General features: G+C 46.9%; 1 protein-coding gene across 1 annotated transcript; it reads left to right on the top strand.

The window, feature by feature from the left end:
- Positions 1-5883: 5883 nt before the first annotated feature.
- FOXO4 (forkhead box O4) lies at positions 5884-7107 on the top strand (the record flags this gene model as incomplete). Its single annotated transcript, XM_009581151.1, has 2 exons — positions 5884-6786; positions 6865-7107. Coding segments are annotated over 2 exons (1146 nt in total), but the record flags the coding sequence as incomplete, so codon positions are not given.
- Positions 7108-22722: the final 15615 nt, after the last annotated feature.

Below are 22722 nucleotides of genomic sequence, written 5' to 3'. Positions count from 1 at the left end.
ACGTGCCTGAATTCCCCATTAAACCTTCTGACACTAAAAATGAAGAATTTTGCGTTCTAAATCAAATCGGAATAGTGATGTCATTGCTGTCGTCGTTGGTACTTGATTTAAGTCCAGTTAATCTTTAATAGTGTTGTAGGTGCTGCTTTCTGTTAAGTTGGGATTATTTTGGTTTCTTGGAAGTTGCTGCCATGCAAGGGGAGGGAGAGTCTGGCTGTTCAAATCCAGAGTAGCTGGGGGTGGGTGGAAAGTGCTGGACGGTTGCCACTACCTGGTATGCCTCCAAATGCATTCATGTGGTGTTAGCCATGTGGCTTAGTCCTGGCAGCAGGGAGATGTTGTATCCCAGCTACTGGCAACGTAGCTGGGTTTCCTTAAAGTAGGGGGGAAGATAACGAACAGAAGCTGAATGATGGTTGTTCAGAGGCTGTAGTGAAGAGTCTAGCAGGGAAACCTGAGGAACATGGGTGGCTTTTATCCATCAGTCTCTTTTAACAGAATCTTTTACCTTCTAATCCCATTAGTCTTTAAGTGGTCTGGCCACAGCAAGTAGTTCTGGCCTAGGTGAGGAGGGAGGAAGGCAGCTGGGCATGGCAGGGTGTTGTGGATGGAAGGATAGTGAAGTGCTGGGAGTGGAAGATGAGGCTGGTGACAGTGCATAGGAGCAGGATGATGGTGTGAGTGTGGGGTCACCAGGTGTCCTATTTTTCAGGTGGGATAAAACTTACTGATGAGTGGTCAACTGTGGTGAGGGCCCACCATCGCAATGTAGTGACATATACTTAGCCCTCCTTAAAGTGACACTAACAGCTCCTTCTCCCAAACAAGGTGTAATGCCATGAATAAGTATGGAAGTACAAGATTTATTTTTTTTATTTGAAGCCTTATAGAGTATAGTTGTCCCCCTCAAAAGTGGGGGAGAGCTAGTCTTTTGGCAAAAGTCCATCTGCCCCGTGCAATGCCAGTCAAATTACCTGAAGATTTTGCTGCTACTCTTTCCTGGTCCCTGCCACTTTGTTCTGGGAAGCTGCTTTGCTGAAAGATTATTTCTTGCAGCACGGCTTAATTTTCCAGGCAGTCCTCAGGGAAGGCTGCTCCTGGGCTGCTGGTATTACTTGTTCCAACAAGTTTCTTCTGCTCTATCTAATCCTGAACAGGTTTTGTTGTATATGCCTGCCTGTCTTGGTAAACTTGTAAATTGCCTCAGACTTTGCTTTTTAGAGAGCTAGGATTTTCTTCTTCTGGGCTCCCATTAAAAGATTACAGAAAGGAAAATGTTATTCCTAAGATACAGCTCCCTGTCTGCCGAGCTTGACATCTGTGCTCACATGTGCCTTCTAGAAGGAGATTGATGGGGAAATGTTTTAGCTCCCTGGCTCTGGAGCAGTTGTTTACTTGCTGGAGCGTAACTTTGCAAAATCTCTGCAATGAAGACTTTCCTGAAGCCTTCGGAGCCAAGTGGCTGCGTGAGTGCTGAGACAGGCACTGACAAATGCAGCAGGTGGGGCGTTCTGCCCTTGCAGCCTCCCAAGAATACCATGGCAAATGATAATTCGGCACAATTACAGGCCTGGCTTTGGAACATGGCCCTGTGCTGGGATGTGACCATGTTCTTTGTATGCCTCCAAGGCAGTGAGAGTGTATTACAGGCAGCTGCAGTGATTGCATATCTTTTTTTTTTTTCTTCTGTCACTTATTCTTGAGAGAGACTTTTTCTTAAGAAGTCTGCCTCTGTGGTTTGTAGTAGAAACTTGACGTTTCCTGGGAGAATGGCCCTGGCGCTATGGAACAGTGATTGAAAATCACTGGGCAAGCACAAAATTTTCAAGGATAGCTACTGTTTCTTGTGTCTTTCTCAGCGTAGCTTGTGCTTCACCCCGAGTGCTCTGCTAGCACAGTTCATGCACTGCTGCTGCATGGATGAGCTCCTCCGGGCTCCTGTCACATTGGTGCTTAGAAGAAAGTACATCACAGGACGGTGAGTTTAAGCTTGTTTTTAGTGTGAGGAACCTTAAAGTCTGAAGAAACCATCCTGAATGTTCTGACCTACTCTGAGTAAAACTTCAGTTTTATGGTAGATAACATCAGCCTTACCTACAAAGCTGTATAGTCCCCTGGAAAGGCTGTTACTGGCATTCTGTCTTCTGTATGACCCACTTGTGCATTTTCCATAGTATCTCAGTGTCTATGGCAGTTGTCCAGAAGGCTGACCGGGCAGGATAATTGCTTGGTTGTGCTGCCAAGCTCCCGTGGCTAATTCCCCATCCTGAGACCAAAGCACTGTTTGGTGCTGGGCAGGGTCCAAAGCAGTGCTGACACTGGTGTGGGGGCAAGCCTGGTACGACGGCGAGGAGTGTTCCTGTCCTTTAAATAGGGCTAGAAGATTTTATCAAAGATGATGTTTTAATATTGTGGTAACTGAGATACAGGAATTAGTTTGTGTATGCTGCTAGCCACACTTCTATGGCTGGTCCATATATCCTAGCTTGTACACACAGTGGTTGGGACCTAGTGAATGGTCCACCCCTCAGTGTACGATAAACGTCTCTAGCCAAACTTTAATTTTTTGCATAATATCTGTCATTAATTTCAGACAGGTTTTGTCTGAATGTGGTTTACAGGAATCATCTTTGATCTGTGATGGATTAGAGACACAGACTGGAGTTTTTTTTCACCGCAATACTCAACATACATCCATAAGAACCTCTAAGATATCTGAATAAATGGCAATAACCACCTCTGGTTGTTGAAGAGGTCCCTAAGGATTTGAAGGATTCCTGCCTGTGCCTCTTCATTCAGGTCATGCTTCCTTATGGTTAAAGATGTTGCAGAGCCAAGATCTTGTGTGGATTGCACGTGCTCAGACCAACTGGGATCCTCCTGTGCTGCTGACGTTGAGCATCTAAAAAGTTAATGTCATCTATGTTTCTAGTTTGAGTTGCTTAACATGGAGCAAGGAAATACGTCAGGGTTGCCTGGGTGACTGAACTCTGTCATTTCCTCTCCTGTCACGTTTGACCTGGAGTTCTGTGATTATTTTAGCATAATTGATTTGTCCCTCACTTTCTCAATGAGATTTGAGGGTGTCCTCCATATGCTAGGTGTATTAAATCCTTCTAGTAGATGCATTCTTGTGCTGGGGAGTGTGCGGTGTGCAAGTGTGAATCTCTTGTGCTGTCTCACAGCACCCAGGCTGGTAGGTGCATCGGTTCAGTTGTATTTTGGACTCTCTGGACTTGAGTCTCCAGTATGCAGGCAAGCTCAGTCATGCAGGTGCGTTACAGCTCTGGGTGCTGCGGCTGTGGTCGTGAGCTGCCTCACAAAGTCTGCAGGAGAGGTGCAAAAGTGATAATTTAGGCATTGCAGTTTTGACAGCAGTTAACCCTAATGTAAGAAGCGTTCGGGTTTTTTCCTCTGCCTCCAACCACACGTTCTGTTCTCTTCCTTAGTTTTCGGTGCTTGACCCCCCACAGCGAGGCAGTTCATAAACAGGCAGAGATAAAAGAGGCAGGAAAAGTAATTTTCAAGGAAGGATAGGGCTGCTTTTCGATTGGGTTAGCTCTCTGAACCAGCTTATATAGGGTCACAGATGCTTGTGTTATGGGAGGAAGGGAGCTTCAAGATGAGGAAGGAAGGAGTGGTATGGTAATTATCTGTTTCTGCAGCTATTAGCCGTTATGTCAGTTTAGCAGTAACATGTAAAAACACTTTTGAGACTGTTTCATAAAAGGTACCAGGCTTCGTATATCTGCGTTCATGTGAATCCTAGTCTTATTCCAAGATGTTTTATTTCAAGGTGCTTTTCAGCCAAAAAACTAGGAAACTAGTTAGTAAAATTGTCACTTATGATACCCGAAGTGCTAATTTTCTTGAGGTTTCAGTGTTACTGAAATGCTTGCACCAGTGCAGAAACGCTTGCACCAGTGCAGTGTGCTTTTGCTGACACAGGAATTAAAACCTGGCTGTAGCCATGCATGAAAAGAAAACGGAATATAGTTAGTTGTGAAGTTCTGAAATCCTGAACCTATTGGTTTGAAGTTCCATTTTAGTAAATGGAGCTAAAAAATGGGTGGTTATGAGACTCCAAATGCATACTGTGTGTACAAGCTACTGTGTCATTCCTGACGGGACTGGGTGTCATCATGAGTTCACAGATTAATTTCAGGAGAATAAATGAAGAATTAGTGACAATCTAGTGGTTCTTATTGCTGCAGCAGTATGCATGCAAAGTCATGCACATTTAGCTGGGAAGGGAGGGGGGGAATCTTTGGAAATGAAAGCAACGGCCTTCCAGGAGACAGGGTACCAGTCTGAATTACTTTTTTCAAGACTTGAAGGAAAAGAAAGCTTGATTTAGAGAAGATGCCAGGCAGGAGTGTTGTATAGCTATTCCTGTGAACAACTCAAATAGTAAAACTATGTAAGAGCGTTGACTGACACGTGTTCCACAGTAACCCTTGGGGTGCTCTCCAAGTAAAAGCATACGTATCCTTTGATACTGATCACAACGAGCAGCCAGTCTTCTCCAAGTCCGCAACAGCCAAAGATTAAAACGAAAGCTAACATAGAATGATTCTCACATCTCCTTCCATTTCCATGAAAACTTTCCACTTTGCCTTGTATTGTTTATCTACATCTGCTTTGTTCTAGGATAGTACTTTTGGTGAGGTGGCCAAAATTAGCATGGTGAGGACTTGTCCGAGAGGAAAAGGGTGGGGAGAGGGAAAGCAGCAGGCAGGAAAGAACTGTGTTCAGAGGTGGTGGGAAAGGATGATAAAAGCACAGTTAACTTTGTTCAGAATTAAGAGAGCATGCATGGAATCTGAAGGCTGCTATATACCTTTTAGTTTGTATGAAAAAGATGTTGCTCTTGAGCCGCTGTTATGCTACCAGTGTAGCACCTTTTAATGATGTGTAATTTGACCATCTGAACAAATTAAATGCAAATATCAAACAAATGCATGACGCTGGCCTCAGGGGGAGTTTATGAAGGATCTGCTCAAACAATGAGATTATTGCTTGCTGATTCTAAAATACCGGGGAGTTTATCAGTTGCAGGATGAAAATTCAGTTTGATGATGGTGTACAGATATGTTAGCTTGCAGTTTTCAGCAAAACTAAACCAAAAGAAGGGAGAGGCAAGGAATGTGTGGCTTGCCAAACGGAAAGATGGGAGAGGCTAAAACTGGCATGTACTGTGTGGGAGTGCACTCTCTGCTGAACATCTTACGCCATTAGAAATGCACACAAGGGAGAGCGTACTGCCTCCTTGCAGAATGAGGCTGGCAGGCTCCAGGATTACGAGGACTCTTGTTCCACAAAGTTTCTCTCTTGTTCCTGTGGTTCTGGGATGAATATGGTAATGGGCATACTGAATTAGAAGTGTTTTGCCATTTCTTTTCACCCAGTCTATATGATTCACTGCTATGCTGTGCTCGAATCCGTCTGAAAGCTAGCCATATAAAAATTAAAAAGTTCAGCCAGGCTTATGCTGGCTAATGGGATTGGCAGAAGGGTGGGAGCAGCATTAGCTCAAATTCAGTTACACTCATGTTGAAGTTGCAAGCTGTATTTGGGAATTTGATTACTTGCTCTGTTATATGTGTAGTTTTTGCAGATTCTTTATGGTCTTAAAAAGTTCTTTTGTGTTAGTATTTTGCTAGTTGTCATGGTAGTTTTACCCTTGGTGCTACAGTGAGACATGGCACTGCTTGTTAGTGCTGTCAAGCATGTTCAAGCAGAAGTAGCAGGTTTTTTATGGGTAGGTCTTTGTTACAACTTTCTTCTCTGGATACTGTCTGAATGCATTTATGCTTGTGAGGTTTCTAGGTGGTAGGTGTGTCAATTGTCAGGTCCTCATATCCTGTAAATTTTTTTTTTCAGAACTCTATTAGACATAACCTGTCCCTGCACAGCAAATTCATTAAAGTCCACAATGAAGCCACAGGGAAGAGCTCTTGGTGGATGCTCAATCCTGAGGGTGGTAAAAGTGGAAAAGCACCAAGAAGAAGAGCTGCCTCCATGGACAACAGCAGCAAACTTGCAAAAGTCAGAGGTAAAGCATCCAAAAAGAAGTCTCCTCTCCAGTCTGCTCCAGAATCCGCTGCTGACAGTCCTGGCTCCCAATTCCCTAAGTGGCCTGGGAGCCCGTCCTCAAGAAGCAATGAGGACTCTGATGTGTGGAACACCTTCCGGCCTCGAACCAGTTCCAATGCAAGCACCATTAGTGCCAGGCTTTCTCCTATCCTGACGGAGCAGGATGACCTCCACGATGAAGAGCTGCTTCCTTCTCTAGTGTACTCCAGTGCATCCAGCAATGTTCCGCCAACTGTGACTGAGGAGCTTGAGCTCATTGATGGATTAAATTTGATGTCTCCCAGCTCATCTGTTTTATCTACCCAGCAATCTGCCTCAAGTGGTCAGATCCAGAGAGATTCCAGTTTTTCCTTGCGGAGCCCAAATGCAGCTGGTCAGACCTCTACTTTTGGCAATTCCCTGTTTAACCCTGTTGATATCTCACTGCAGAGTTCTGTCAGCCATTTCTCTGCCCCTCAGACCTTGGAAGCTCTTCTGACACCCAGCTCTCCGCCTCCAAGGGATGTCATGATGACTCAGGTGGATCCAGTTCTCCCACAGACTGGTAACAGGATGAGCAGCCGAACTCTTCTGCTTCTAGGTGGACAAGCCGCCCAGAGTAAGATAAGCTCAGGCAATCCACGAGGAAAGCCTACAGAGCAGCAGGCAGAACCGGTCAGTACCAGTGTTCTGCCATCAACGCTTCCCATAGTAACATCTCCTCAAAACACTGCCAGCATCACCAGTTTGAAGGCTCCAGTTTCTGCAACAATTGCCCAATCAGTCCAGCTGGGCAGTCCACTGCTTCTTTCTTCTGCTAGCCCTGCTCCCTTGGGATTGAACCAGGACAGGCTGCCCATTGACCTGGACATTGACATGTACATGGAGAACCTTGAATGTGATATGGATTACATAATTAACAGTGAACTCATGGATGGAGAAGGACTGGACTTCAATTTTGAACCTGTTCTGTCTACTCCCAGCTATCCCAGCACTTCGCAGGCCTCCAACCATACCTGGGTACCAAGTTAACTTCAGGAGCACAAAAAGGTAGGTGTAGTTATGTAAAATGCAACAGCTCTGTAGTGGGAACAGCCCTGTCTGGGATGGTTCTTGTGCCCAACTCTGCAGCAGTTAAAGATACCTCTTTAGAAGTGCAAGTGCTCTTTGAGTAAAAAGCTGCTGGGAGAGCTGCATTCCCTTTTAGAAGGAGAAAAAGCTGTGTAAAGGTAGGTAGATTTAACTTACCAGGTAGTAAACACCTTTATGGAGTAGAGCAGCAACCTGAATGAAACTCCTGTTGTCTCTTGTTTCCAAAGGATGTCGGTCTCTGCCATGCAATGCCCATAGCTTTGAAGTTGGCATAAGAGCATGTGCTGATTCCATAAATAAAGACATGATCCTATATATATAGAATGATTGAACTGAGCCAAGCACACACACTGTGTTTCTATCCTGGTTATTATTACCCGTGCAAAATTTTCTAGTATGTATAGTTGCAAAGCGTGTCTGTGTCACGACTGCCTGCTTTGCCCTGTATGTAGCAGGACACAATCACCCTCAGATATCAGACCTTCTGCCCTTCCCTTATCTGGGATAGTGTCTGTAAAGTCTGGTAAGCTCAGCATTAACTACTGAATTGCTTATGTACCCATTATTGGAATGGGAATGGGAAACAGGAGTATGCAGTGTGGATGGAGAAGGAAGGAGGAAGGATGCATTAGTGCTATCCCATGCACAGCAAAGCTGCCTCTTCAATGATCTTTCATATTTGCACAAAAATTTCTAGAGTCAGTTTGGCAAATAGTCTATATGAGAGCAAGAGTTGAAAATGTCTTGTTCTCTGAGGGTGTAACACTCTGATTTGAAGCTCTTTAACCACTGAGGCAGCTGAAGAATGAGAGAAATGGAGCTGAAGGCATACTTCACAGTTGGAGCTCAGTTAGCTAACAAAAAATGCACAGTTTCTTTTATGGTCTGGAGCATAGGCTGAATATTGGTTGGAAAGTGGAAGCCTTGCCGAGAATATTTCCTGTTTAGGAGGCAGATATAGTATTTGTTAGTGTTGCAAATTCAACCCCTAATACTGTGCAGCTGAGCAGGCAGAAGTAAGGGCAAATTGCAGATACTGCTTCAGTTGTGGGAAGTCCTTGAGCTTCAAAATGATGGAAACTGAGTGACATTATCATGTACTTGACCTTAATACTCTTCATAGGCACCTGAGTAACCTGGAGGTAGTTTGGACTAGGTGACCTCTGGAGGTCATTTCAATCTAAATTTTCTGGTGATTTCTACTTCTGTTCATGCTGGAGACCAGACATTAAGTTAAATATTTTTCTGCCCTGCCCCAGTACAGCCATTCTAGACAAGTGTCTTGGATCTAGACAAAGTGAAATGCTGTCCTTTGAGCAGGTAGTACTTAAACCCTGTGAACATATTGATACACCACTATATATTGACTTTTTAAACACAATTTAACTCCCTCTTATTCCAAGTCTGACCACACTGCTTAGGATTTAATTTATTAGTAATGTTCTTCTGTCTGTACTTAACAGATCTCTTTACTGTAGAGAGGGAGGATCAGTCAAGCTTTTCTGTTTCGTATGGGGCTTTTTATAGTCTTGTGCATTTGTTAACTGTGCTATTGCTGAATTAATGAAGTTATCCTAACTTCAGGTGGAATATGGAAACTCAGTTTTGATTTCAAAGACAAATTTGCCTGAGAAAACATTGGCATCCTTCATCCGTGTTCGGACTGTTTGCAAGTTAGTAACAAAGGCTGTGGCCTTTTGAGCAGTGTTTCCACTGGATATTGTTCTGAGCTTTTGTGTTTTTTTTTTTTTGTTTGGGTTTTTTTTTTATTTTCATGCCATGCTAGGGCAGGCCATGGTATTTGGGAAATACATTGACTTTGCAGGGGTGAAATGTTTTTCAAAACATACGCAAGCTGTCCTACAGTCCTGGGTGCATTAATTACCTAGACAAGACCTCTGTCTACAGAATACCAGGTATAGATTTTTTTTTTTTTCCTTACGAGTGTAAAGCAGAGAAGCTGAGGAAATGTTTATCAAAGGGTAGGGTCTAGTACTGGTGAAGCTGTGGTTATAATCAAATGCTTAAGAGGGAAAACATGAGCTCTTAACAGCATGGTTATGTTCTTGTTCCACTTTATTATTCCATACTTAGCATGTGAATTGCTTAATCAAAACAGAGGAGCTATCTGATGTTAAAAACCCTGGATTTGCTTTGTTCCATGCATGAAGCTGAAGTGATACTTTCTGGGAAATATGCTGGACACATGCTCACTAAGAAAGGAGTGAGATCTGGAACAAGTTCTGAACCAGTATCGTGTTTCAGCAGAAAGCGTAGCTCCTACATGCCTCTCGGTGAACAATTCTTAACAACTTGGGGGAGAAGTGATGCCCTGTTCAGCGTGCTTTGTCTCAAACCTTTTATTCTGTCCTTAGATTATGTTTGCTTTTTCTGAGCTTTGCAAAGCTTTTCAGTTTTGCCTGTGTCCTGGAATCCGTGGAGTGGGATGAAGGGGAGCTTTTTCCCCAAAGGAGAGCAAGTATTGTGTAAAACGCTGCCAAGACGGAGAGGTGGGTCAGGTTTCTAAGGAAGGGGGAACAGGGCACACATGGAGAGAAGTAGGAGTGTTACTGGAGGCCAGGAAGGACCCTGGGAAAAGAAGGCAGAATGTTTTCTCAAATTTGCAAGTTCCAAAACCAAGTGAGCTGTAGACATTAGTGTCTGTGAGGAGGTCGAGACTGTGTCATCTCTCCCTTCTCTGAATCTGTTACTGCAGTGAGTTATTAGGGTCCCTATTTGGAAATCACTGTTCAGCGAAAGCATGGCTGCCACTATATATTGTTCCAGTGTGACAGGCTTTTTTCCTTTCATATCCTTTCTATGAATGTGTTTTTTCCATGTTAAATTCACGTTGGAAAAGCTACTCTAAGTGATAGCTAACGTAAAGCTGTCCTTGTAAGTAGTTACTGTGGGTTTAACCTGTAGCCTTCTGGGTCAGTTACGGGTATAACACGGAGCAAAAAACTGTTCATCAGTAAATGTCAGTGATCACACTCTGATTTGCACAGCCAGAATCAAACTGGAACTGGGGAAATACTTCTCTTTGTAGGCAAGAGAAGATCTTTAGAAATAAATACTTAGTCTCTCTGCAGCACTTGGGAAGACACAAGCTAGTTGATGTTACCCATGGTGCTCAAAGCTGACATGACTTTATCCCCTTCTTGTAAGTTAAATGCTGAAGAGCTTGTCCACAGTTTCACTAGGAGTCTGTTTGAACCCTGTGTCTCTTTACTTGGAGATTAGAGATCAAACATTGAAACTTTGCCTCCGCCCAGCAGCAATGCAACACCTACAAACCTAGCTATTAGCCGCAGAGGAAGAAAGTCCGTGTGTGAATACTTTCCTTGACTAGGAAAAATATAAATTCTACAACTTCTGCTGCTGTTGTCTGGTAGCTGTGGCTCACTTAGTTGTAAGCCTGCCATTTACTGGTTAAGGTACTGGATGTGCAAGCCATGCAGTGACTTATGGGAGCCTTAGTGAGCAAGGTCATGGAAAAAGGGTAGCCACAGCTGGAATTAGACCATGGCATGCAGGTGCTCAATCTTGGGCAACCACTCTGGCCTTCAGCGCTTAATGCAAATGTCCTCCATTCTGGTCGTGGGAAGTGTGGGTGGCCACCTGCTGTCTCTGAGCAGCTCGGGGCTTACTCATCTACCTCTGTGTTACGTATTTCTGCAAGCCAGTAGGAGGAATACCTGGGAATAGAATTTCCTCTTTCGAACAGTGGTACAGTTTGTGCCTCATTGATGAGTGTAAAGTCCATCCACTCTTTGGTGGACATTAGTTAACGATCTTTAGTTGTTCAGTTAGACTTCCTATAGCTTCATAGTCTGGAGAACTCTTTATCCCTTGCCCAGCTTGGTCTGGACTCATGGTTTTCTTGCTGTGCTCTATCTGATTCCCTTTGGTCCAAACACTGTATTTCTGTCTATCAGAACATTAATAAATAAAAAAAGCCCCATCAACTTGGAGTTTCCCAAAGTAGCCTGTTGCTCTGGCTTCTGTTTTGAGTTACTTTTTTTTCTTGTTCAGGGCTGATTCCCTCTTGTAGCTTCTTTCCCTTTCCACAAGTTTATTTCATGCTCACTATTACTGAATGCAACTGATTGGATGCCCTACATTTATCTTGCTATTCTGCCTTCCAAAGAGGATCATAGACCTACGGTGGAGGTTTTACGTCAGTATCTTAAGTGTGCTTAGACCAAGGCTTGTTTGAATGAGTTGTGGCAGCTTTGTGGAGGTGAGGCAGAAGACCTGAGAAGGGATCTTTAGACTTGTGGGGAAATAAGATATCTAGAAACGTTTAATTATTTGTAGGTAGGATTTCTTTAAGTGGGTGGGCATAAACAGTTTTAGTGTGTGATCTCTAAAAATCCCTTTTTTAGTCTTTTCCCTACCAATTGATATTTGTGGTTGCTTAAAGTGAAGAGTAATTTTCCTCTTCCTTGCTGATTTCCTGCAATGCCTCTGGTATTAGCCAAGTCCTTCTTTAAGCCTCCTTATCTTGCAGAGCTTTGTTGGTGCCATCAGCTTACAGGAGGAGTGCTTACTTTTGACCTTTGTGCTTTTGTTTTGTTTTTCTGTCTCGTTCGTACCCTGAAGCTTGGAGCTGAGCAGTTGCATCCTCCACTTGACTCTCCATTGATCAAGGTCTCTTATGATCTGTGTTTGTTCCTTGCTGGAAGTTGGCATCCTTTGAACAGCAGGGGCTGATAGATAGTAATTAACTCCTTGTCTGTGCATCCAGAGTTCCCACTGAAGCTGAGATCTAACCATTCACTTTATTTTTCTTCTTCTTAGTGTCCTTCAGGTTTTGAACATCGGGTTCTGACTTCACTTCCCACCCCTGGCAGAGAAAATAATGGAGCACGTTGGATTCGGTTTCCCTGCACACCACGCCTTGGGCAGAAGGGGCTGCCCACCTGGGAAGAAGGGGCAACCTGCATCTGGCTGCAACAGGAAGGGTTTAAAAATAATAATCCTGTTATGTGCCGCAGCTCTTCCTACAAACCTGACCCTGCCTTGGACCATCTGGAGAAACCGTGGGCTGTACATGTCCAAAGAGGAGCCCTGGTAAAAACCTCGGCCAGAAGACTCTGTGCCAGGCAATAGCGTTTTCCCATGTGAAGAGTTGGAGCTGGAGGAATCTCTCAATAGCCATCCTCTCTCTGCTATGGCAGAAAGTCTCCCAGTGCCTCGGGCTGGCGGAGGGCTGGCTCTGCTGTCGCTTGGCTTGCATTCTGGGGCAAAGTAGTTGGACGTTTTCATTAAGCCACCGGATGCGCACTTGGTATCCCACAGACTCGCAGAGGAATTGGCAGGAGCTTGTAGGTGGAAGCCCTGTGGGAAAAGGGTGTGCCATTTCAGGGGTTGGTTTCAGTGTGCCCATCTCCAGAGCACCCATCGTTGTTCTACAGGGAAGGGTGGTGGTCGTGGTGTAGAAGGCTACCTCTTGTCCCCCCGAGTGGAACAGGAGGACATTGAGTTTTTCACTGTGCCAACTGAGCCCCATTGAATCAGAAGCCTGTTTCGAGAAGTCCCTATGCTGTTCTCAGCACTTTCCCGATACACCAGACTGCTGTAAAATAAGCACAGGTGCTAATAGCTGTTTCTGGGACATAAAAACATCATTTTGGGTTTGTTTCTGATCTGTCTTGCTACTGCAGAGAAATGGAAAGCCTGGGTGTGGCCTTAACAGAGCCCTGGTTGCTTTTCAGAAGGGCATTTTCTATAGATGAAATATTTTTTTACTAATTTGGGAACTTTCTACAGTGAATATGAAGCCAATGTTAAGTATGTCCCCATTAGGCATATTAGGCGTCTCTCCCTCTGAAAAGGTACCAGTGACAGACTTCTTTTTCAGAGCTGTATTAGGAACAAACACGGTTGATGTTTGATAATGTATATGATTGAGGGGAAAAAATTGGCAGGTCCCCGTGGTTTCAAACCACCTTGGGGAAGAGTTGTACATTATTGTAATCTATATGTAAAAGTAGCTGCAAATTACATAGAAGCTTTTCTAAACCTTTTTAAATATATATTATATATTTTAATTGAAAATGAGATTATTGGATTAAAAAAACAAAAACAAAAACAAAACAAAAACCCCACATTTGCTGCATCTGTCCCCTTGATACCAAGTAACACTACAGTATGGGAGGGGACAGGCCTAAGGCATTTTGGGCCAAGAAACTGAAAATGTCATTGGAAAAGTGGGAAGGGCACCACAGTGTAACTGGGGAATGGCTGCTCTCCCCAGAACAGGCTGAAGGTGCCTGTGTGGCATGGCATTCAGCCGTAGCTACTCAGTCTCTTTCCTCTACTGGCAACTCCCACCAAGCCAAGAGCATGGTGTTAGGGAATGTTAATCATTAACAGCACGCTCATTCTCAGCTAAACCCTTAAGTAGCTGGACTGCAGTTGATACATAGGACAGATTCCCTAGTCTGCTAAGAAGATGGTATGGACTGGACTTGATCGTGCTAGATCTGCTGACACTCTGGGTAGCCCTTATGGAGGGCATGATCAGTTGTATTTGGTAGCTCGCTTTTTGGTTTCCGAAGGTTTTTGGTTTATTGCTGAAGTTTCTGCTACTACTGGGGAACTTGAAACCTGTAGGCACACCCTTGGGGATGTGCCTGGGATCCTGCCCTGTCTCTTTGTTCTTGCAGGACAGAAGCTAGGAGTCAAGAGGTTAGTTCAGAGCATTAGCTGGCATGTTCCTGTCACGTTTTTGGTGTTTGCAGTGGCAGGATCTGTGGGAGACATGGTGCTTTCATGGTGTTCTGGTAGGTTTGGTCTGGCAGAAAGCCTCTCCAATCCTTTCTGAAGGTGGCAGTGGCTTCTGTTCAGAAGGTTTGTATCATGCAGTGCAACGAGCCAGACTGTTTTACCACCTTGTCTGCTCTGTTTTCATGGGTTTCATTGCATTTTTATTTGAGTAGAGATTGGAACAGGAGTGGTTTGTCTGGTTACCTGCAACAAGGAGTCTTCAACAGTCTTATCTTTAGCATGCTCTGCCATCAGAGCCTTTGAATAGTTTGATAACCTTTGCTTTGAAGGCTGTCTTCATGGCAGATCTCATGGTGATATGTTTCAAATTTACCCAGAATCTGCATGTCTGGTCACACCTCATTGTAACAAACAAAGGATCCCCTAAGCTTGGATCCCAGGTCCTGCAGACTTGAGTCATGGATGTACATTCTCGCTGCAGTTAGTTCATTACACAAATGGACAGATACCCTTTCCACAAACACCTGATGGCATATGCCGCATATAAGAATCGGCCATTCTGGGCTGCAGCTAATAGATCTGGTGGGATTTGTGTTATTTGGCACATAATATGCCACTTGGTCAGCTTGGTCCCTGAGGGGAAATTAATCCCATGATCTCCAGAGCAAGTTGACTGGCTGCCTGTGCTTCACAGCCATGTATCAAAGGACAAGACACTGCTATGTGTGGTCATGTTATATGTGAATCTCTAGTTCATTTCTCATGAAAACGGAGCCCAAATCAATAGGAAGGACAATATTAGTAACCAGTGCTTCAGACCTGCAAATCCACGGTGAGACGTTTCTGGCTGGGTTGGTCTGTGGGGAAGAAGTGCTGTCTTCAGGCTGTTCCAAGGTGTGACAGCACTGGGATCTGGCCTGATTTCTGGCTGTAGAGAGCCTGGCCCCCAGCATTTGGGTAGCGCCCTGGGGAGATCTGACATACTCTCAGCTAGTACACATCCTCACCCTGTTCCAGCTGAAGGAACTGCAGCCCAGATACACCAAGGCTCATCGTGGTTGGTGCCCTACAGTGTGAGTTCATGAGAGATCCTGTCCTTTTATTGAGGAATAGAGCACCTACCTATTTTTTTTTTCCATACTCACAGGCCAGACTCCTGGGGAATTGCGTGTCCTGGGGACAGCACTGGAGACAGAAGCACCTCTGGCTGGAGTCCTGCTGTACCAGTGTGCTGACAGTAATGTCTCTGTCTTGTGGCAGTCTGTGCAGGTGCTCTCTGTCTCCTCCACACAACAGCAGCTGGAAGTGGTTGTAGAAGCCTGAGAGCACGCTAATGCTGAGGATGGTGTTCGGAAGACTAATGGTGCTCTGGGAGTGCTCAAATAAACCATGAATGTAATGTTGCAGGCTCAGGCAGACAACTTAGCTTCTCGTTTGTATGTGTAGCAGGATAGCTTGGATCATGGGCACGGTGGGCAGGGATGCAGAGAATTCAGGAGTTCTCCAGCCCCTTCTCAAATAACTTATTTTCATAAACCTTGAGCTTTTCTAGCCTGGCATATTTCTTCATGGGACACAGGAAACTTTAAAGTTCTTAAACTGCTGCTTGCTGAAAGGCCGTACCTGGCAGGGGTTGCTCAGTACTTGCCCAGTTTTTCATATTCTTGCCCAAAGTGTTTGCTACTGACTGCTGCTGGATTCAGGGTACTGTCTTGGTGAATCTTTGTTCTGCATTAGTACCACAGGCCCTGTACTTGTGGGCTAGTTTTTGCTCTACTGAAGGATTGGGCTGGGATTTTGAGAGCAGCTGTGAGCTGGGGAGGGAAGGGGCCAGTGACATGGGGAGTGATGCTCCTGGATAAGTGCCTGAGGGGAGTGGGCAGGGGACTCTTGGCGTGAAGCCTTACATTGCGCTTTATGCGTTTTCCTTGTCCTCACTGAGCTCGGGTTACAAGTTTCTTCATCTCCAGAGGATCAAATGCCATCTTTCACAGCATGAGGCTACCATGCAGCTCTGGGCTGTGAAGGATTTGGGTAACTAGGCCCACGGAGCCTAGTAGGAGGCAGACTTGTTGCTTTTATTTACACCTGGCTTTAACGAATTGCTTGAGCCTTCTTTATAACTTAAGCATATTTTACTATACTCCCAGCTTCCTGTGAGAGCTTGGAATATTGAAAGCTGCTTGGAGCCCTTAATTTTCCTTGTTGGTGTGTCTAAAAACATGTCATCCCATACCCTGTGCTGCTTTAAAAACAGCAGTCGAATTATCCTGGTAAGTGAGAGGAACAAAAGCAGTGGGAGCGTTCCAGAGCCCGGGTGTATTCATAAATGAGGCTCATAATAGAAGCAAGTAGCATTAATCAGCTTTTCCAAAGGAAATGCCTAGAAAGCTTTTATGTAGATCATCATTTGTTAGTTTTCTTACTTAGTTGCTTATTTATAGCCACACTCAAATGCTTCAGGGCTAGCCTTGCTCCAGGAATGAAAAACCTGTGTCTTGTGCCATGGGTAGGAGTGCCTTGGGAGTGGTGTCCTGGACTGTCACCAAAATAAAGTCTGAACCCATTATCAAAAAAAAACCACAACAAATCAATCAACTTTGGGACTTGAGCATGAACAGGGGTAGCTTAGGGTTTGCCTCAGTTGCATGTCTAATGAAAAACATGTTCTAATTAATGTGGGGAAAAGCAAGCAAGAGGCGACTCCTGAAGTGTGAAAGATCTGAGTGAAAGCTCAGTAGCATGTGGTAACCCATCACCACAGTTGCTCACCCCTTTAAGAAAGGGATCACCTCTCTTCAGTAACCTTTATGTCTCTCCCCGCACCCTGATGTGTTTCGATGGAAAACAATCTCTGCTGGAACCAAAATCGCATCTAATATCGTGGTGTAAAGCAGGGAGAAGAGGCAGCAGAAGCTGAAGGTGAAAGAGCTGATGGTGTTGCATTTATGGTTCTCTGGCTAAGGCAGCATTATGGTGTGTGATGAGAAGGGGATGTTTGCAGCTGGTGCCATGGTGCTCAGCATGGTGCTACCCTGTGGTGCTCCCCAAGGTGTCTTGAGAGGTTTGGCTATGTAGAAAATAGGTCATTTCTCCTGAAAGGAGCCTTCTTCGTAACTCAGTGGGGATGGTTCTGTGAAATGATGCTTCCAGCAAAGTGGAGTCTTCACCTGGTGCGATCCCAAGGAAGGTTTCTGCCTTGCTAGCACAGACATCTGCTGCACACAGGGCAGGCACCACTAGCTGACATAGTTTCCACCCCATCCCCTCTGAACTCTTTCACCCGTTTCTCACAATAAATTTTTTTACATAATAAATCTCTGCTTTTGTTTGCTCTCCGTAGCAGTGTAACTTCTGGACTATTACAGGCTCTTTGTTACCATCTGTGCTAGCAAGACTGTAGAATGTGCTAGACTAGGGGGGAAAGTTTGACAAATAAAAATCTGTAATCCTCTGCTCTGTGTCTCATGTGGTTTGTTCTGTTTTCCTGGCGAGGACCAGTTATTTTTTCCTTGCCTTTAGCTTCTTTCCTCTGCCCTCCTTACCTGTTAGGGCAACCCCTTGGTGAAATGTCCCTTAGCTGGCCAGAGGTGGAAGGGTCGCAGTGTGTAGATCTGCTTGTTACAACTTGCCAGCAGTGCATGGGGACCCATGGGGTTGCCAAGCCCTAAAACTGACCCTGGGGAATTTTAAGATCTGCAGGACTAGTCTAGAGTTATCCTAGCGCCTTCATTCCTTGCCCTTCTAGACCTGAGTGCAGAAGATGACTCCATTCATTTTATATAGCTACATTCAAACATCTTTGAGTGTCAGCAACTCTACCAGTTATCTCTAGGAATCGAGAGATGGATTTGCTGCTACTCTTCTTTCAGCCGCACCATCCACGAGCAGATGCTGACACTTAATTAGGACAGATGAGCATGTGAGTGAGCTTTTATCTTTGTTTGCATACCCCAAATCCTCCATCAGAAAAAGGAAGGTTACTACAGCTGGGGAGCATTTTTGATACTAGAAGATAATCGCTTGGAGCTGCCTATCAAAGAGGACAGGAATGTCAGAGTGGAAGCCAAGAGCTGGTCCTTCCTTGCGACTGCTTAGAGGTGTGCAAGTGGGTAAGAGGCCTCTCTGGGCAGGAGAAGGCTTCAGCTAGGTGCCTTGCGGGGGTCCTTCCTTGACATAAGGCAAGTAGGAATGCAGATATAGCCTGAGCCAGTGAAGCCGCTTGTGAGGAACATGGTGGAGCCCTTGAATCAAAACAGCGTGGCATTCCAGCAGGTCTGCCTTCTTGCAGCTGGGATGAGGCTGGAGAATGTGCTGTCCCCCTCTGCCCTGGTGGTGCTCCATGTACCACAGCTCAGGAGAGGTCTTGCAGAAGACGAGACTGGTTCAGAGCCTCAGTCACGTTGCTTTGGAGTGGAGGCAGGTAAGGGGATCAGAGAGAAACGGGGAAAGGAGTGTAGAGCACGGATTCCACTGGCCTGGTTAGACACATGGAGAGCAAGTCAGGGATGTTTTTAAAACTACTGGGGAGAAAGTGTCATTCATGAAATTGCACAGTATGTGTACAGGCAGAAAACTTGCATTCAAAGCCTTGGATACTCAATATTCAGCAATATCTGATGAAGACTACCATTGAAAAATTAAAACGGTTAATGCAAATAACTCTGGAAGGGATCTTAAGGCTCCTGCTTCAAGATTTAAGCCAGTCTCCAAAAATGGGGGATTAGGAGGACATCCTTAGAGGAACTGTCTGTCCCTCATCTGTTCCTTGGGCGCTTCTTAGAGCTTCCTATAAGCACATAACAGTAGGTGCTGTTGGAGAAACAAAATGCTGATGGTGGATTTTGCAGTTGTTGATCAGATCAGAGTGGATGCGTTCAAAACTTGACATAGAATAGGAGACCATGCATTCCCCCCAGTAGCCATTAACACTTTTTATGCTGATTTGAGCATTGGCCTGTGACACTTAAGCATTGGCAAGGAGAGCAAAGCGCAGAATAGATGCCGGGCTGGTCCTGGATGCCTTGGCTCAGGGTTGCTTTTGATGTGTGTGACACCATCTGCAGTAGTCATCAAGAGTCCTGCTGTGTGTCACTGACTCCTGCTGTGTTCTGTCCTAACAGCTGCGTGGGTTCAGTGTACCTTGTTTGCAGTAGGTCAGCCTTTCTTGCAGTCTTGGAGACCTCATAGCTCTCCTGAGTTGTCACCATAAGCATTTTGGCCTATGGAGTAGTTGCCTGCAGAGCAGCAGTACCTGAAGCCAGCACAAAAACTTCACCAGCTTTTCTGCTCAGTTTAGTTTCTGGCCAGAGACCTGCTTTGCCCCAGATGCTTGCTGGTTGATGAACACTTCTCCTGTGCCACCAGTCATGGGACCACGTGTGAAAGCACAGCGGGGAAGTCTGTTTCCCTACTCCACATGGCTTTTGTGGTGGAGTAGCTGGTGCGTGGGGAAGGCAGGCTGGGGAATGGGGAGATGGTTGGGTACACACTGCCTGCTCCAGAGCTGTCCTGGCAGGACAGTCTGCCCCAGCTCCCATGTACTGTTTTTCCCCCTCCACTGCTGTGCTAAGACCAGCAGCCATAGGCCTGGCTTTTAATAGATGGGTTGTAGGAACTGTAACCATTGCTGCAGCACGCCTTGCTGTTCTCTGCAGGCTAGGACACACCATTCCTCCCACCATGCAGCTTGGGGACAGCTAAGCAGTCATGGCTGCGCCCGCCCTCGGACACTTAAGCGGCCAGGGCTGCGCCTGCCAGCAGGCCTTGCTGCTACAGGCTGTTGCAAGAAACTCGGTGACTGCTTTGGATCTGTGCCTGCATCCTCCCTTCTGTAGTTCCAGGTAAGGTCATGTGGCCTGGCTCCCATATGGGTGTGCTGGACATCCTGGAGGGTTCCTGCAGAGGAGAGGTACCCCGGGCTCTGGCAGCTCTCCTCCTTCCAGCCACAGAGCAATAGAGAGGAATATCCTAGTCCAAGCACATGAAGGGTGCAGGGGGCACCAGGGCAGGGTCCCAAGCATTGAAGTTGCCAGACTTGTGGCGCACCGCGTGGCTTAGAGTCATCTGCTTACCGCGAATGGTGTAGTGCCTGCACTGCCCTTCCCAGGAAGCCTCAAAGCCTGGGCCTCGGTGAGTGCAACAACTTCACAGCCTGGCTGGGCACAGGAGAGGAGCAGGGGACGTTGATAAGGTGAAGAATCAGCTCATGGGTTTCAAAAGCTAAGCTGTAGTTACTGGTGTGGGTATAGAACTGCCCTGAAGCGTCTGGTCAACAAGACCTTTACAGGCTTCTCCAGTGACACAATCCCCCATACTTGAGTTATCTGCTACAAGACCTACTTGGGACATGATAGTAACTTTGCTTGCTCTGCAGGGGTGGGAGTAGATGGTTGTTTCATCTCTTGCTTTCTGGCTCCGAGACCATGTGGAGATGTTTTCTTCCTGTTGGGCAGCTGAGGCTGACAGTCTCCGCTGGCCTTGCCAGCAGCTGTGCTCATTTCTTATCAGGGTTGACAGCCCATGGAGCCTTTCATCTTGCTGCTGTGACCGGTGCTTTTTCTGCGAGCCGGAGCAAGCGGCAGCTGCCCCAGCTCCTGCAAGGCCAGCTCTTTATGCACAAACTGAGAGAGACAGGGGGGTCAAAAGGGAACCTGCTTCGCATCTCCTGGCGATGGGGAGCCCTTTGCCCCAACCAGTGCCGAGCTGTTGCTGCCTTCTCCCTTCTCTTTCTGCACGGGGTGATGGCGGGTGGTGAGGATGCTGCTGCTGGCAGCATGCTGGGAGCCAGCCCTGTGCTGCACAGAGCTGCGGATGCACTGCTTGTTTGGGAGCAGTGAGCCCTGCAGAGAACTGGCTGCTGCAGCTCGTCCCAGCCCTTGAGGGAACAGAGTTGCTTTCGCAGGGGCACAGGCAAAGCTGGCAGGCAGCTAGGCTGCTACCGTTAATCAGAGTCCTACGCCTGAACGTGAGCAGGACACCCAGCTGCCCCAATCTGTGCCCAGCCCTCGCTGGGGCTAAATGATGGTACAGGAGCGCGGGTCCCAGTACTGTCGAGCCAAGCCTGGTGGCAGCTGTCCCAGCACTAGTCATCCTGGCACTGGTGCCACTGTCCTGGCTCTAGTACTGACTCAGCCAGTACTGCCCAGCAGTTGTCTGGCATTTTACTGCCCAGGCACCAGCTTGGCCCAGTACAAGCTAGCCCAGCCGCACAAGATCCTCCAGCCCGTGCTGCAGGGAAAGCACCTGCAGCGTGGCTGGGGAAAGAGCTGGTCCTGGTTTCTGGCATTGCTCACCGAGCACCTGCTTGTGAGTGTGAGCAAAATGCTTCTTCCTCAGCTGCAGAAGCAGCACCCACACCTTGCCCACCTGGGGCCAGGTACCTGGCAGGGGAGAAGCCAGCTCCTTCCTCCAGCACCCTCCTTGCTGGAGCACTGCAGCCCCTTGAAAACCTTCCCTCTTTTCCTGTTGAACATGCATCATGCTCATCTGAGCATGGGAAGAGGACTGGGCTGAACAGGACAAGTCCAGCATCAGTGACCAGCTGCTGGCCCTGGACCAGAGCTGTCAGCACAGGACACCGTTGTGACTGGGAACGTTGGGTTTCCTGGAGCTGGAGCCATCTCAGGGCTGCAGTCAGCCAGGCACTGCTGTCCTGCCTTTGGAGCAGCCATGTAAGTTTTAGATCCCCTTCCCAACACCCAGCAGAAATAAAGCACGCATCCATGTCAAACATAATATATTTATAGCAAAAATAGGCTTTTTCTGTAGCTTCCATACACAAGGTTTTCTCCCCGTACATTTACGCAGTAAACAGGTCGACTGAAGCAGTGTGTGCTGCACTGAGTCGACAGCTGCCCTTGCTTCAGGCTCCCATTTATCACGGGTGGCCTCATTCTCCTTTCGTGGCTGCTCTCCAGAGCCTGTGCTGGATCCCTCGTACCTCCCCAGCCAGGGGCTGTGACATGGGCAGGGAGCAGCCCTGGGACAGGGGGGAGTGGTGGTGTATGCTCCTGCCCGCCGGGCAGAGGGCAGGGCTGGTGCATGGGCTGCCTCTGTTCAAACGGGGACAGCCCAGGGAGTCCCCCCAGCCCAGGTTCAAGGAAAAGCTTCCAGTAGCTCACCTGTGCTGACCGCAAGCTTCTCCACCATGCTGTTAAGCTGCAAGTGACTGGGCACAGGACCTCAGCCCTCTCATGGTGGCAAGATACAAGCCATGTTGACTCAGGAAGCCTCCCTTGTTCCTCCTGCCCCTCCACTGACAGCAGAGGAGGGGCTTTGGGCCAAGCTCTCCAAGGACTGCCCAAAGTCCCTGCAGAAACCTCCAGAGCCTGAACACTGTCAGAGACCTTCTTACCCCGCTGTCAGAGAAGGCAGAGCACTAGGGCACCCTGCCAGCAAGAGCTTCACAGTTTGGAGTTCACCTGGGTCATCGCTTGTCCATCCCAGTGGGGTTTGGCACATAGACCTAAAGGGCAGGACGCATAGGCAGCAAGCGTATCCCTTCCCATCCCGGGCTGGGGAAGGGCTCTCACTCGGAGCCAGCACTCCTCCCTGCCTGACCACGCAACTCAGGACATTGCAATGCACCCACGAGCTGCCTGCGCTGTTCCCAAGCGTTCACCTGGGTCATCGCTTGTCCATCCCAGTGGGGTTTGGCACATAGACCTAAAGGGCAGGACGCATAGGCAGCAAGCGTATCCCTTCCCATCCCGGGCTGGGGAAGGGCTCTCACTCGGAGCCAGCACTCCTCCCTGCCTGACCACGCAACTCAGGACATTGCAATGCACCCACGAGCTGCCTGCGCTGTTCCCAAGCGAG

Source organism: Fulmarus glacialis, unplaced genomic scaffold (genome assembly GCF_000690835.1).
Source record: "Fulmarus glacialis isolate BGI_N327 unplaced genomic scaffold, ASM69083v1 scaffold20807, whole genome shotgun sequence".
Taxonomy (NCBI): Eukaryota; Metazoa; Chordata; class Aves; order Procellariiformes; family Procellariidae; genus Fulmarus; species Fulmarus glacialis.
The sequence above is the reverse complement of the archived record's forward strand: the minus strand, read 5'-3'. Positions and strand labels throughout refer to the sequence as shown.